Raw genomic sequence first — 15,099 nt, forward strand, 5'->3', positions numbered from 1 at the left:
CATGATTTCTGAATATAGTTCTAAGTAATGCAGTAAACATATCTAGGTTTCCCTCCCTGTCCCTGACCTACTCTTTGCCTCTCCAAATATCTCTGTTGATATATTCTTCTATCATATTGAATGAATCATCAGTAACTCCTTTTTTATACATAACATGGTTACTTCTCAAGAGGTTTCTCTAAGTTGCTAATACTCTTTCATGAATCATCTTTGTCTTCAATTTGTCTCTGACAGATGTTCGTATTATTTATCTAAAGAGAAAGAAAATGGTTGAACTTTTTGTTTCAGGATGATTGTCATTGGAACACAGGAATGTCATGAGGTGTCCTGATTTCAATAATTGAGAGATTATGTAGAACAAAGGCGTGAACTTGATAAAGAGCATAGGAATTGACAAAGAGCCTTGCCAAAGATAAGGCTGCTAGTGGTTTTATTTTTCTTTAAGGCTAAATTTTCTCTTAATATGTAAGGAATTAAAAGTATTAAATTAAAAGACAGAGTTCACTACAGTGCAGTTAAAAGAAAGCCAGATTCTACTTTGTGGGAAAAACAACCAAACGATAATTAGCTCAGCTGGTAAAGAATCCATATGCAATGCAGGAGACCCCGGTTTGATTCCTGGGTTGGGAAGATCCACTGGAGAAGGGATAGGCTACCCACTCCATTATTCCTGGGCTTCCCTGGTGGCTCAGATGGTAAAGAATCTGCCTGCAATGCTGGTGACCTGGGTTTGATCCCCCAAAATGTTGGGAAGAGCCCCTGGAGAAGGAAACAGCTACCCACTCCAGTATTCTTGCCTGGAGAATTCCATGGACAGAGCAGAGGATCCTGACAGGCTACAGTCCATGGGGTCACAAATAGACACAACTGAGCGACTTTCACAAGACATAAGACACGCTCAAAATATGCAAATAAATTGCACTAAGTATACAGTTGCAATAAAATTTTCATTCTAATTTCTTAGTTTATTCCCATAGAAGTAACATAGCACATGATTTAAAAACAGTCAGACATTAGACAGGGAGGAGAAGGCCAGAAAGAAAATATATCTTCCTGACCCCAGTCCTACTCCATCACACTCTACTTGCTAGTGGTTACTGTTGGCAACTTCTTTTATTCTCTCTGATGGTTTTCATAATTATAAATATTTTATTTCTTGATTAATTCATTTCTGAAAGTAGGTGGATTTGTTCCTTAATGTGAAGCCCACACATCTTACATCTCATCCACATCTATTTCTTGATTTCATTACTATGTTATAACTTTATTCTTACAGTTGTTGCCTGTGTGACTTTAAATGACAGTTGTATACCTGTTTTCATCAAGTTTAGACAAGGTCTCTTAACCACCTGAAAAGAAGGATGAGTAAATTATCATCCTTATACATACTTCCTCTTCTTCTCTTCCACCTTCTATTCTGTTATTATATTATTATTCTTGCATCAACAGTATTGTAAATTTATACCTCTTCTATAGGTTTAGGTGTTCTTGGCTTGAATCTATAAATTGAAAATGTTTTCCTGTTATTTTATAAATATAATTAAGCTTAAAACAAAGTAATAGAAGTTAGTGTTTTGAAGAAATTATGACTGTGTAGGCACTGTTCTATGGACAATGGCCCATCTGTTTCTCATGACATACATACTATTGGTGTCCCCATTTCACAAATTGGGAAACTGAGGCACAGAAAGGTTATGTGATTTATCTAAGACCATTTGACTGTGTCACCCAAAATAGAAAGATAAAAGGAGGCAGTCTCAAATGATCAGAAATTGAGTTTATTCAGGAATAACAGAGGAGTTGCAATTTGGGAAACTTGATATAGTGAGATACAGGTAAGTCTGTTGGGAGTTTGGGGCAGACTGTGTGTATGGGCAAGGATCGCAAAGAGGGAACAGTCCAGCTGGAGTGCAGGCAGTAAGTTCATTGCCTTAAGGAAGGGAAGAGATTCTGAGTGGATATTCATTGGTTGGGAGATAAGGCTTGATTTCTGTAAAATAGGCATTTATAGAAAACTAGGCTTTCAATTCTAACATTACATTCTTCTTAAGGCAGGTGTGTGGAATTCTCCATTTTGTATCCTCTGGTTCCACTTTTGATTGAAATATTTTCACAGTTAATATGTGGTAGAGCCCAGATTATGGATTCATAGAGGACTCTACTAGGCTATGCTGTCTCATTCAGTATGTCAGTTTTCTCAGAAGACTGGCAATCCTTGATCACACATTCTTATTTATGAATTACAGTCTAGGTTAGCATAGGAGAGTATGTGGCTTTCCTCTTCAGTTGGTTAGTTTTACAATTCTTTATGCATTTAAAAATCACAGTTATTTAAAGTGTTAATAAATGGTGTATTTTAATGATATAAAACATTTTATTAGATTGATTTTAATGCCATAGGAGACCTCAAAGACCATTCAGTACATCATTGCCTTCTTTTTGAAATGAAAACACTGAAGCTCAAATAGATTACATGGCTCAGATAACTCCTCATCCAGGTGATGAGTTACTGGCTAGGGAGAAGGGGGAGAAGATGAAGGGAAATGGGCTTAAATGTGGAAGCAATCTTTTTTTTTAAATCATATTCATTTAACCGTGTTTACTGCTTGCCTGGAAAATCCCATGGATGGAGGAGCCTGGTGGGCTACAGTCCATGGGGTCGCTGAGAGTCAGACACGACTGAGCAACTTCATTTTCACTTTTCACTTTCATGCATTGGAGAAGGAAATGGTGGCCCACTCCAGTGTTCTTGCCTGGAGAATCCCAGGGACGGGGAAGCCTGGTGGGCTGCCGTCTATGGGGTAGCACAGAATCGGACACGACTGAAGTGACTTAGCAGCAGCAGCAGCAACTGTGCTATAGATGAGAAACTAGTTTCCCACACTCTCCCACCTATATTCTTTTCCACTTCTCTTGCTGAGAGAAGGAGAAATGAAGATGGGGCAGAGGTTGCATAGTGAAGTTAAAACTTTCTCCAAATAGTCTAGGACTTAATTTTTGTTTCATACAGTCACACGACTAGAGACAGCTCCGTGTGTGTGTGTGTGTGTGTGTGTGTGTGTGTGTGTATGTGTGTATACACATTTTAGGTTCTAAAAGGTTGTTGGTCATTTTAAGTGATCTGGAGTATATAGAGGAGATTATATTTACTAAGAAGTGCACAAAAGCCTGGTGAATTAAACAGGGTAGGAGCAAGTAGAGAAAAAGAAATGAGAATCAGAGGAGAAATAAAGTTGTATGTTTATTTTGAATTCTGCTTTTAGAAAATAGCAGCTAAGCCTTTCCTTGTAGCATCCTCTTTGTGGAACATGAATTCTTAAGCAGGAGTCCATTGACAGACCCCAAATTCCTAAAATTCTTTGTAATTCTATCTAGAGATTGTCACACAAAATAAAGTAAGTCAGAAAGAGAAAAGTAAATACCATATATTAATGCATGTATGTGGAATTTGAAAAAATTGGTACAGATGATATTCTTTGCAAAGCAGAAATAGAGACAGAGACATAGAGAACAAACATGTGGATACCAAGGGGGAACAAAGAGGTGTTGGCATGATTTGGGAGAATGAAACTGACATATATACACTATGTATAGTCACTATGTATAAAATAGACAGCTAGTTGGAAGCTGTTGTTTAGCATAAGGAACTCTACTCAGTGCTCTGTAGTGACATAAATAGGAAGGAAATCAAAAAAGGGGGATGTACATGTATATGTGTGGCTGATTCACTTTGCTGTACAGCAGAAACTAACACAACATTGTAAACCAACTATACTACAATAAAAATTAAAAAAAAATAAAGATATGGATAGGTATTTTGTCTAGGTAGAAGTTTCATAGAACTCATCAGATTCTCAAAGGTATCTGTGATCCAGGAAAGGTGATGAAGCACTTAACAATTGGGTTCCAATGTTGTTGGGATAAATTGTAATTCCTTACCAGCCAAGGCCTTTTGCAAGGATTGGCTCACCCCAATCCCCACTCCTAACCCTATCTCCCACCACTTGATACTGTAAATCTCCCAATGGAGCCAGGCCCATGAGGGCTTGAGTGACTGTCACCTTCTGTTCTTTCCTTCTCTAAGAGCTTTGATTCTCTAATAGCCACACAATTTAAAATTCTATTCTCAAGCACTTTTCATAAGTCTAAGCCCAAACCACCACTTAAGACTCCCTTAAGCCTCAGAAAAAAACTTTATATTTTTCCTTCAGATTTTAGAAAACCTTATATATTATTATCTGCATTTATCACACTTAAGATGTATTTAATTCATGATGTACACATTTTTTTCCTCAATATAGTTAAAATCATTATAGATAAGAACTGCCTCTTACATGACTTGGTATTGCTCTGTCATCAAGGAAAATGATAATCATATAGTATGTTCTCAACCATTCTCTGGTGAAGTCAGTAAATACTTATTGAGCCCCTCCTGTGTGTCAGGCTGGATTTCTTGAAGTGAACACATCTGCCAGAAATTATTGTACATTCAAGTGCAGAAGATAGATAAATAAGATTAAATAAATGTACAATATGTTGAGTGCTAAGGAGAAAAATATAAAGCCACTAATAGGAATAGTAGATGCCCAATATGCAACTGGAGATCAGTGGAGAAATAGCTCAGAAAGAATGAAGGGATGGAGCCAAAGCAAAAACAACACCCAGTTGTGAATGGGACTGGTGATAGAAGCAAGATTCGATGCTGTAAAGAGCAATATTGCATAGGAACCTGGAATGTTAGGTCCATGAATTAAGGCAAATTGGAAGTGCTCAAATAGGAGATGGCAAGAGTGAACATCATTCTAGAAATCAGTGAACTAAGATGGACTGGCATGGGTGAATTTAACTCAGATGACCATTATATCTACTACTGTGGGCAGGAATCCTTTAGAAGAAATGGAGTAGCCATCATAGTCAACAAAAGAGTCTGAAATGCAGTACATGAATGCAATCTCAAAAACAACAGAATGATCTCTGTCCGTTTCCAAGGCAAACCATGCAATATCATGGTAATTCAAGTCTATGCCCCAACCAGTAACGCCGAAGAAGCTGAAGTCGAACAGTTCTATGAAGTCCTACAAGACCTTCTAGAACTAACACCCAAAAAAGATGTCCTTTTCATTATAGGGAACTGGAATGCAAAAGTAGGAAGTCAAGAAACACCTGGAGTAACAGGCAAATTTGGCCTTGGAGTACAGAATGAAGCAGGGCAAAGGTTAATAGAGTTCTGCCAAGAGAACACACTGGTCATAGCAAACACCCTCTTCCAACAACACAAGAAAGACTCTACACATGGACATCACCAGATGGTCGACACCAAAATCAGATTGATTATATTCTTTGCAGTAAAAGATGGAGAAGCTCTATACAGTCAGCAAAAATGAGAATGGGAGCTGACTGTAGCTCAGATCATGAACTTCTTATTGCCAAATTCAGACTTAAATTGAAGAAAGTAGGGAAAACCACTAGACCATTCAGGTATGATGTAAATCAGATCCCTTATGACTATACAGTGGATTGAGAAATAGATTTAAGGGACTAGATCTGATAGACAGCGTGCCTGATGAACTATGGATGGACGTTCATGACATTGTACAGGAGACAGGAATCAAGACCATCCCCAAGAAAGAGAAATGGAAGAAAAAGCAAAATGGCTGTCTGAGGAAGCCTTACAAATAGCTGTGCAAAGAAGGGAAGTGAAAAGCAAAGGAGAAAAGGAAAGATATACCCATTTGAATGCAGAGTTCCAAAGAATAGCAAAGAGAGATAAGAAAGCCTTCCTCAGCTATCAATGAAAAGAAATAGAGGAAAACAATAGAATGGGAAAGACGAGAGATCTCTTTAAGAAAATTAGAGATACCAAGGGAACATTTCATGCAAAGATGGGCTCAACATAGGACAGAAATGGTAGGGACCTAACAGATGCAGAAGATATTAAGAAGAGGTGGCAAGAATACACAGAATTGTACAAAAAAGATCTTCATGACCCAGATAATCACCATGGTGTGATCACTCACCTAGAGCCAGACATCCTGGAATATGAAGTCAAGTGGGCCTTAGGAAGCATCACTACGAACAAAGCTAGTGGAGGTGATGGAATTCCAGTTGAGCTATTTCAAATCTTGAAAGATGATGCTGTGAAAGTGCTGCACTCAATATGCCAGCAAATTTGGAAATCTCAGCAGTGGCCACAGGATTGGAAAAGATCAGTTTTCATTCCAATCCCAAAGAAAGGCAATGCCAAAGAATGGTCCAACTACCACACAGTTGCACTCATCTCACACGTTAGTAAAGTAATGCTTAAAATTCTCCAAGCCAGGCTTCAGCAATATGTGAACCATGAACTTCCAGATGTTCATGCTGGTTTTAGAAAAGGCAGAGGAACCAGAGATCAAATTGCCAACATCTGCTGGATCATGGAAAAAGCAAGAGAGTTCCAGAAAAACATCTATTTCTGCTTTATTGACTATGCCAAAGCCTTTGACTGTGTGGATCACAATAAACTGTGGAAAATTCTGAAAGAGATGGGAATACCAGACCACCTGATCTGCCTCTTGAGAAATTTGTATGCAGGTCAGGAAGCAACAGTTAGAACTGGACATGGAACAACAGACTGGTTCCAAATAGGAAAAGGAGTCCATCAAGGCTGTATACTGTCACCCTGTTTATTTAACTTATATGCAGAGTACATCATGAGAAACGCTGGGCTGGAAGAAGCACAAGCTGGAATCAAGATTGCCAGGAGAAATATCAATAACCTTAGATATGCAGATGACACCACCCTTATGGCAGAAAGTGAAGAGGAACTCAAAAGCCTCTTGATGAAAGTGAAAGAGGAGAGTGAAAAAGTTGGCTTAAAGCTCAACATTCAGAAAACGAAGATCATGGCATCCGGTCCCATCATTTCATGGGAAATAGATGGGGAAACAGTGGAAACAGCGTCAGACTTTATTTTTTGGGGCTCCCAAATCACTGCAGATGGTGACTGCAGCCATGAAATTAAAAGACGCTTACTCCTTGGAAGGAAAGTTATGACCAACCTAGATAGCATATTCAAAAGCAGAGACATTACTTTGCCAACAAAGGTCCATCTAGTCAAGGCTATGGTTTTTCCAGTGGTCACCTATGGATGTGAGAGTTGGACTGTGAAGAAAGCTGAACGCCGAAGAATTGATGCTTTTGAACTGTGGTGTTGGAGAAGACTCTTGAGAGTCTCTTGGACTGCAAGGATATCCAACCAGTCCATTCTAAAGGAGATCAGTCCTGGGTGTTCTTTGGAAGGACTGATGCTAAAGCTGAAACTCCAGTACTTTGGCCACCTCATGCGAAGAGTTGACCCACTGGTAAAGACCCTGATGCTGGGAGGAATTGGGGGCAGGAGGAGAAGGGAATGCCAGAGGATGAGATGGCTGGATGACATCACCGATGGATGTACATGAGTTTGGTTAAACTCCAGGAGTTGGTGATGGACAGTTGGTGATTCATGGAGTCGCAAAGAGTCAGACACGACTGAGCGACTGAACCGAACTGAAAGAGGAATAGGAAATGATTCCATGTATGCTTGTTTTGGGGCCAGGCAATTTTAGATGGAAGAAGGGCGGGGAGGAACTCATCAACATGACTTTTGAGTAAATACCCAAAGGCAGTGGAAGAGTGAGCCATGTCAATGTCTAGGGGAATAGAATTCTAGGCATAGGGAACAGCAAGTGCATATGCAGGAAATGATCTAGCCTGTCTGAGGAACATGAAGGGGCAGGCAAGAAATAAAATCAGAGAGTTAATGGGGAGCCAGAACATGTAGGGTCTTATAGGTCACAGTTAAATCAGTGAAGTTTACTCCCTCGATAGGAGGGATTTGAGAAGGTTATGATGAAACATTTTACCAGATCACTGCAACAACTCTGCTGAGAATAGATTAACAAGGGCGAGGGTGGGAAGAGGGAAGCAGTTAGAAAGCTAATGGAGTTATCTGTGCAGGCTATGAGGAGGGGTTGGATTGAGGATAGTGTGAAGTGGCCAAATGCTGGATATATTTCCAACTAAGTGTTCTGTGAGGGTGAAAGAGTCATCAAAGTTGACCCCAAGTTTCTCTACTGAGCACTACAAGTTTGACCTTGTTATTGATTGTTGAAGAAGGGAGAACTATAAGACAAGTAGATGAGGTGGGGTAGTGTGATGGGGATGAATATCAGAAGGTCATTTTTGAACACTTGAGTCTTGCCATGACTCTCAGTAGAAATACTGGGTAAACAGATGGATCTAGAGTCTGAAGTTCAGGCAGGAGATCTGGGCAGGGCTTATAGAATTAGAAGATACCAACAAATGGCTGGTCTTTAAATTCATGAGATTGGATGAGATGAACACATGTTTGTTGCTTGGATAAGATAGAATCAATTCTACTTTGTTTTCTTCTGGATCTTCTATTATAATTGTGCCTGGTTTGAATGAGAACTGTCATTGAAGAGTACTGAAGAGTAACACTCACCTCTTAAGGAATGTGGGCATGGGTTGTCTGTCAATCAAAAATCAGAATTGAAGTGAATCTCATGAAATGTTTTCAATCAGTTTATATTTGTCTTTATATTTGTGTGTGTTTCAGGCCAGACCTGTTTGATTGGAATAGTGTGGTTCGCCAGCAGTCAGCTACACAACGACTGGAACATGCATTCAACATTGCCAAATATCAATTAGGCATAGAGAAACTACTGGATCCTGAAGGTTGGTGCATTTCTAAACTGCTACTGTTTTTAGCACAGTTTAAAGTTTATCGGCTCAGACCTCACATTTTCACAAACTAAGCACAAACTAGAAACTGTGCATTGTGTTTTTCTGTATTCCAGGTGTATTTAAAATGTTCTGCCTTCCTGAAATGTATTATGAATCATCACATATGATCTTAGTTCTCAAATCCCAATATCTGGAACTAAAATATAAAAGTTTAGAAAAAGACACAAGCCTTTAGAATGTGTATGCTTCACAGATGAAGTATACTATGTTTAGAGTACACTGACTCCAAACAATTCTAAAAAGTTCATGTTTTGCTTTTTCTACCAAGAGATTTGATACACGAATCGGCTGTAATTAGTTAACTACTCTTGGCACTTTCATTCATATACTGTATAAAAGGCAACATGGTTTACTGTTTAAATCAGGGAATCTTTTCCTGGTGCTGATTCTGTTGTAATTGGTTACTGTAGGGGAAGTCCTCCATTGACTAGTTATTCTTTTTCTGCTTCTTTAGTTGATGGGCAGCACTGTATTTATGGGGTCTTCCCTGTAGCTCAAATGGTAAAGAATCTGCCTGCAATGCAGGAGACCCAGGTTTGATTCCTGGATCAGGAAGATCCTCTGGAAAAGGGAATGGCAGTCCACTTCAGTATTCCTCTCTGGAATCCCATGGACAGAGGAGCCTGGCAGGCTACAGTCCATGGGATTGCAAAGATTTGGACATGACTGAGCAACTAACACTACTACTACTGTATTGATACTTTTATAATATTCAGATCAGATCAGTTGCTCAGTCATGTCCGACTCTTTGCGACCCCATGAATCACAGCACGCCAGGCCTCCCTGCCCATCACCAACTCCCAGAGTTCACTCAGACTCACGTCCATCGAGTCAGTGATGCCATCCAGCCATCTCATCCTCTGTCGTCCCCTTCTCCTCCTGCCCCCAATCCCTCCCAGCATCAGAGTCTTTTCCAGTGAGTCAACTCTTCACATGAGGTGGCCAAAGTACTGGAATTTCAGCTTCAGCATCATTCCTTCCAAAGAAATCCCAGGGCTGATCTCCTTCAGAATGGACTGGTTGGACGTAAATTCCATCCTTATGTTTGGTGCTGCATAGTCATATCTACAAACATGTGGATTAGAGGGATAATAATTCCTGACCTCTGCTTTTCTTCTAGCCTATGAGGCACTTTTTAATCTGCCAACTTCTTTGAAATTGCAAGCTATATTCTCTTTACTGAGGCTTTACCACACTCTAAACCCAGAAGTTGGAGAAGCTGTATCAGTGGGATTGATTATCTGTGATATATTAATAATTCAAGATGATATTTGAGTAGGGTTATATAATTCTTCCGTCTTGGGAATATTGAATCAATCCCAAATCAGGAGATCCTTGAGTGGTGATCATGGGTCCCATCAGGAAAAGTTCCAAAATAACTCAGAGGATAGCCTTTCACTGGTGAATTTATCATCAACCAGAATCTATTACTTAGTGTTACAGATCTAGAAACCTGATTGCCTTATCTTATTCATAGCAGACCTATATTATTGGTGGGTCTTATTCATGGCAGACCCATAGTGGTGGGGGAGTTAATTTTAAACAAAACAAGATTTAAAAAAATGACATAATCAAAATGGAAGCTCAGATATTATAAATGAGATATTTAACAATCACGAGAACCAGAATAATCATATCTAATTGACCCCTGTATATGGACTTCGGAAGGGAAAATTATAGCAATGCAAATGTGTTTGTGAAGTGGGAATCAGATTAAGTATACTAGAAATGTTTCCTCTCCTTTAGATAATACATACCTCTAACCTCTTCTTATTGCTTCAATAGATAGATGGTCAGTGTCCTTCCAGTCTCTGTTTAGCTCTAAGGGAGAAATTGTATCAATCATATTTCCTTGTCTTGCAAGATGGGGGAGGGTTACTTCACTATTAACTCCTAGTACCAATATATGTATTTTTTCATACTCCAGTGAGGTAGAGATGCAGACATAATGAAAATATGAACTCTAGTCCCCGAGGATGAGAGCTATAGTGTGTGAACCTGAAGGATAAGCCTGTTAGTAGTTTTTTTTGTTTTGTTTTGTTAAATCTGCATATGGTCATTTCTTTCATCTGATATATATGCTCAAGTTATTCTTGTGTGTGCCCTCTCCTTTCATAAAATAGTAAGTTTAAAATATATCTTTTCCTTGTTGAGTTATAAAATGGCTTTTGATCTCTAAGTCCTCCTTTGAATAGTGAAGTAAGCGGATCCAGAATAGACATCCAAATCATAATTGGAAAGTAGATTGATATGCCTATAATCAGAAAAAGGCAGTTAAATAATGTATTTTATAGCATAAAAGAGCCTGATATGCCCAATTCCATTTTCCTAAGTGGCAAGTATGTGTCAAAATGCACATCATATAGGCTTGTAGGAACGCCCTCAACACAGTAAAGAAATTACCCTCCAATTAAAAATAAATAAATTTAAAAACAAAGGGAAAAAATACCTCAAACCTGACAATTTGAAGTCAACCAAACACAGTATGAAATACAAGCTGATTAATAAAGATCAAACCACTGGTTATAGTTTCATTTTGCCAATGAACTCTTGGATTTGAAAACTTTTGCTGTTTAGGACTCCCGAGTCAAAGAGCATTCCATTTCCTAAAATGGTTTATTAAAGTTTTTTTATGGATTTCAATAAGGTAAAGATTAAGTATAAATCTTAATGTTTTTTAGCTATCTATCAGTTCCCGCCAGTGTGTTAGGGAAATACTCAAATGTGCATTCAAAGACTTAAGTCTTAGATTGTAAGAGATACTATTCTGTCTTTGCGATTAACTAATTAGAAAATAAAAATCCCAATGATTTAGGTAATTTTTTCTTTTAATTATCATTGATATCATCTCTTGAAAATACATTGAGCTATAATTTTTTAATGCACATTTGTGTATTTCCCTAACACACTGGCAGACTCATAGACTTCTTGCATGCCCTGTATGGCATTGCTGACTCGATGGACGTGAGTCTGAGTGAACTCTGGGAGTTGGTGATGGACAGGGAGGCCTGGTGTGCTGCGATTCATGGGGTCGCAAAGAGTCGGACAGGACTGAGCGACTGATCTGATCTGATCTGATAGTAATTACCTTTGAGAAGTTCATATTTTTATTTAACCACATATTGGTCCTTTAGCTTATACATGATGATTTCGGCTATTTTTCAAAGCAATTTTCTTTTCATATCTAATATGCCCCTTAGGAGGCTAATGAAACATTCAGCTTTGCATTTGGGGAGATATTTATTATTGGGGGATTGAAGTTACATTTGGTTTAAAGAAATACCCACCCAAAAATGTCTTTAGAATTTTAAACATATGCTTTGTTGATTGGGTTGATTTACAAATTAAACAAGTCATTGAAATATAATTTGGAGCTTTTCATATCTTGTGTATATCGACTTTGGTATGCTTCGTTTGACCTTAACTATTGTTTTGAGGCCTGAGGTTTGGTTTTAAGTGGAATTGCCTTTTAAAATGAGTAGCAATAGGCATTAGCATAACCAATTTCAGGAGCTGTTTCTGGTAGTTTAAATGTTAACATATGCAAAAATAAGTACTACTAAGGTAAAATTATTTAATACTTTATGCGTCTTTATGCTCATAGATATAAAAGGTTTATCTCCTTCCAAACATATCCTATTGTGAGTCATTCGATTCATTTTCTCTTATGATTTCCCTATAAGACACACACAGTAGTGCTTTGTGGGTTTCATATGCATTGTTTGCTTCCCTGAGTTTCAAACAAATTGGTTTGTTTGCAGATCCACACAATACTTTATGCATTAAAAGAGTGCTTTGTCAGCTTTTCCTTGTGAATAGCAAAGTGAAGATGCTCTTCTTAAAGAAATTAAAAAAAAAACAAAATCAGGGATAAAAATATATGCCAGTTCTAGATGACTTTTGACTATAGTAAGTCATTTCCATCTGGGATGTGCAAGATGATGCTCACATCATCCATGGTTTACCAGACTGACTTTAGAATGAAAAATGAATGACAGGAGTAAAATTTGATGAACACTAGGGCTTTCAAGAAATATTTATGACCTCAAAATGACATTAACAAGCCAATTAGTTTGGTTTTAATCCACTTCATTTTCCCAGGGTGAGGATGGTGACACAGAGTCTATTTTCTGCCTGGCTAATCTGTGCATCGCTCTTGAGTTGCTTTTAGAGCCTACTTTTCCAAGAATTAGCTCTTCTTTTTTAAAGTTTTCTTCCTGAATGAATGGTTTCTGACTTCAGTTGACCTGCATGCAGTTGATTAGTCTTCAGAAAGAAATCAAGAGAAGATATATAGCTTTTGTTGTAAAAGAAAGTCCTTAAGACTTCTTTTTAGGTGGTTTGAGCAAGTAGTGTGCTTTTTTTTTGTTTCTATCCTTGTTCCGTTCATCACATTTTGATACCATTAACAATAAGAATGCTAATAAGTAACTTACACTAAGCTAAAGTGGAAAGAGAAAACCAACTCAGATGGATCTTGTTAATGTAAATAACTCGAGCTTTTTATGGACAGGCACACTCATTTCATATCATTTAGACTGTTGTTTTTTTTTTTTTTCCTAGAACCCATTGTGAAATACCTTGGTTTTCAGAGAATGTAATGAGGTTGAAATGTACTGGTGTTTCTTATGTGTATAACATTTCAAGTAGAAGTTATTATTGTAAATATATGACACACTTTACCACCAAACTCTCTGCAGTACAAAATGTTCTTTTTCCCCATATATTAAAGTATTTTAATAGTACATATTGAATTAAAATGGCCATTGCCTTTTTGATGGCAAAGCAACAAAATATATATATATTCTTTTGTATTACTGATTAATATTGTTATCTCTGGCAGAGTGGTTTTAGAGATACTATAAATTGTAATTATCTAATAGGAAATCTCAAGTTTTTTGGATAACAGTTCTTAGTCTACCTATTTTGCTATGGAAAATAGAAAATATCATCAACTGCTTTTACAGATATGATAACAGAATGAAAGAAAGTGAAAGTGAAGTCGCTCAGTCGTGTCTGACTCTTTGCGACCCCATGAACTGTAGCTCACCAGGCTCCTCAGTCTATGGAATTTTCCAGGCAAGAGTACTGGAGTGGGTTGCCATTTCCTTTTCCAGGGGATCTTCCCAACCCAGGGATCGAACCCAGGTCTCCTGCACTGCAGGCAGATACTTTACTGTCTGAGCCACCAGGGAAGCCTATTATATCAACAGGAGACCAGTTTTCCCAGGGTTTCTTTTTAAAGGAAGCATTAAAATTTGATCATTAGAGCCGAATTATATCATTTAATGGTGTTAAGTAATAATAATGAAAATATTTCTTTAATTTTGAACTTCAGTAGATTGCAGTTGAAATGAGTAAATTAGAGATGGCATTATTGTATTAGCAAAGGAATGGGCAACATTAGATTTAGTGTTGGCATCTTATTTGCTTAATGTATATTCAGCACAACCTTTTAGTAAAGGAATTTGGGAAATATTGTGTTAAATTATTTAAATATATACTTTGATTAGCATTGATTAGAACAGAAAATAGCATTGACTGTCTATTGCCACTTTAATATAATTTAATGCATTTGAGTTACGATTACTTTAGCTGAGTATCTGGAGGCATCCTCAAATTTATCATTGCTACTATATAAGAAAGATCTTTGAGGGGCAGGGAGGCAGTACTTTGTAATACATAGCAAAATAAATAGATGAAAACTTTCTATGTGGGTAAAAAGGTTACCAATATTAGTAAATAAATATTAGCATATAAATGAGGCTAAAGATACTGCATTAATATTGTGATAGAGGTAAATGTACTAACATTAAGATATTAGTGTTGTAATCTGTTTCCTGATCAAGAACTTTCAAATTGCTTATTGCAACAGAAATTTTAAAAATGGTTATGTTACTATACAGTTTCCAGTAACCTGAAATGCTAACAAAGCATATGAGACAGAGAGAGAGGGAGAGAGGAAGAGAAAGAGAGAATGAATCTCATGTTTATTTTTGATATCCTATCATCTACCTTTATTCTCAGTTCAGATAACCTAGCAAACGAATATTTTCAGGACAGTTTGAACGAATCACTAATAAATTGAAGTGATTCTTGTTCTGTTGATCCATTTCAATTGCTTGGATGACAGAAATAATTGAATGCAACCATCCCAAATTCAGCCATTTAGACAACTTGCAAAATATTAAAAAGGCAGTGTGTGTACATGGCGTGAATTTACTCTTTAAGTATTTTCTACTCATTTTTATGTTCTTTTTTAATTCATCACAATTTTGACCTTATGGAAAATAGTCAGCCAATTTATATATA

At 37.5% G+C, this 15,099-nt stretch overlaps 1 protein-coding gene across 9 annotated transcripts in view; it reads left to right on the forward strand.

Moving 5' to 3' along the window:
• The window catches only part of DMD (dystrophin), a 2,236,915-nt gene that overhangs the window by 436,681 nt on the left and 1,785,135 nt on the right, over positions 1–15,099 (forward strand). For all 9 annotated transcript variants that reach the window (XM_024988361.2, XM_024988358.2, XM_024988360.2 and 6 more), the window contains exon 7: positions 8,600–8,718. In XM_024988361.2, the coding sequence (XP_024844129.1) occupies positions 8,600–8,718 (119 nt within the window). The remainder of the gene's footprint in view (positions 1–8,599; positions 8,719–15,099) is intronic.

This window comes from Bos taurus, chromosome X, assembly GCF_002263795.3.
Source record: "Bos taurus isolate L1 Dominette 01449 registration number 42190680 breed Hereford chromosome X, ARS-UCD2.0, whole genome shotgun sequence".
Lineage (NCBI taxonomy): Eukaryota > Metazoa > Chordata > Mammalia > Artiodactyla > Bovidae > Bos > Bos taurus.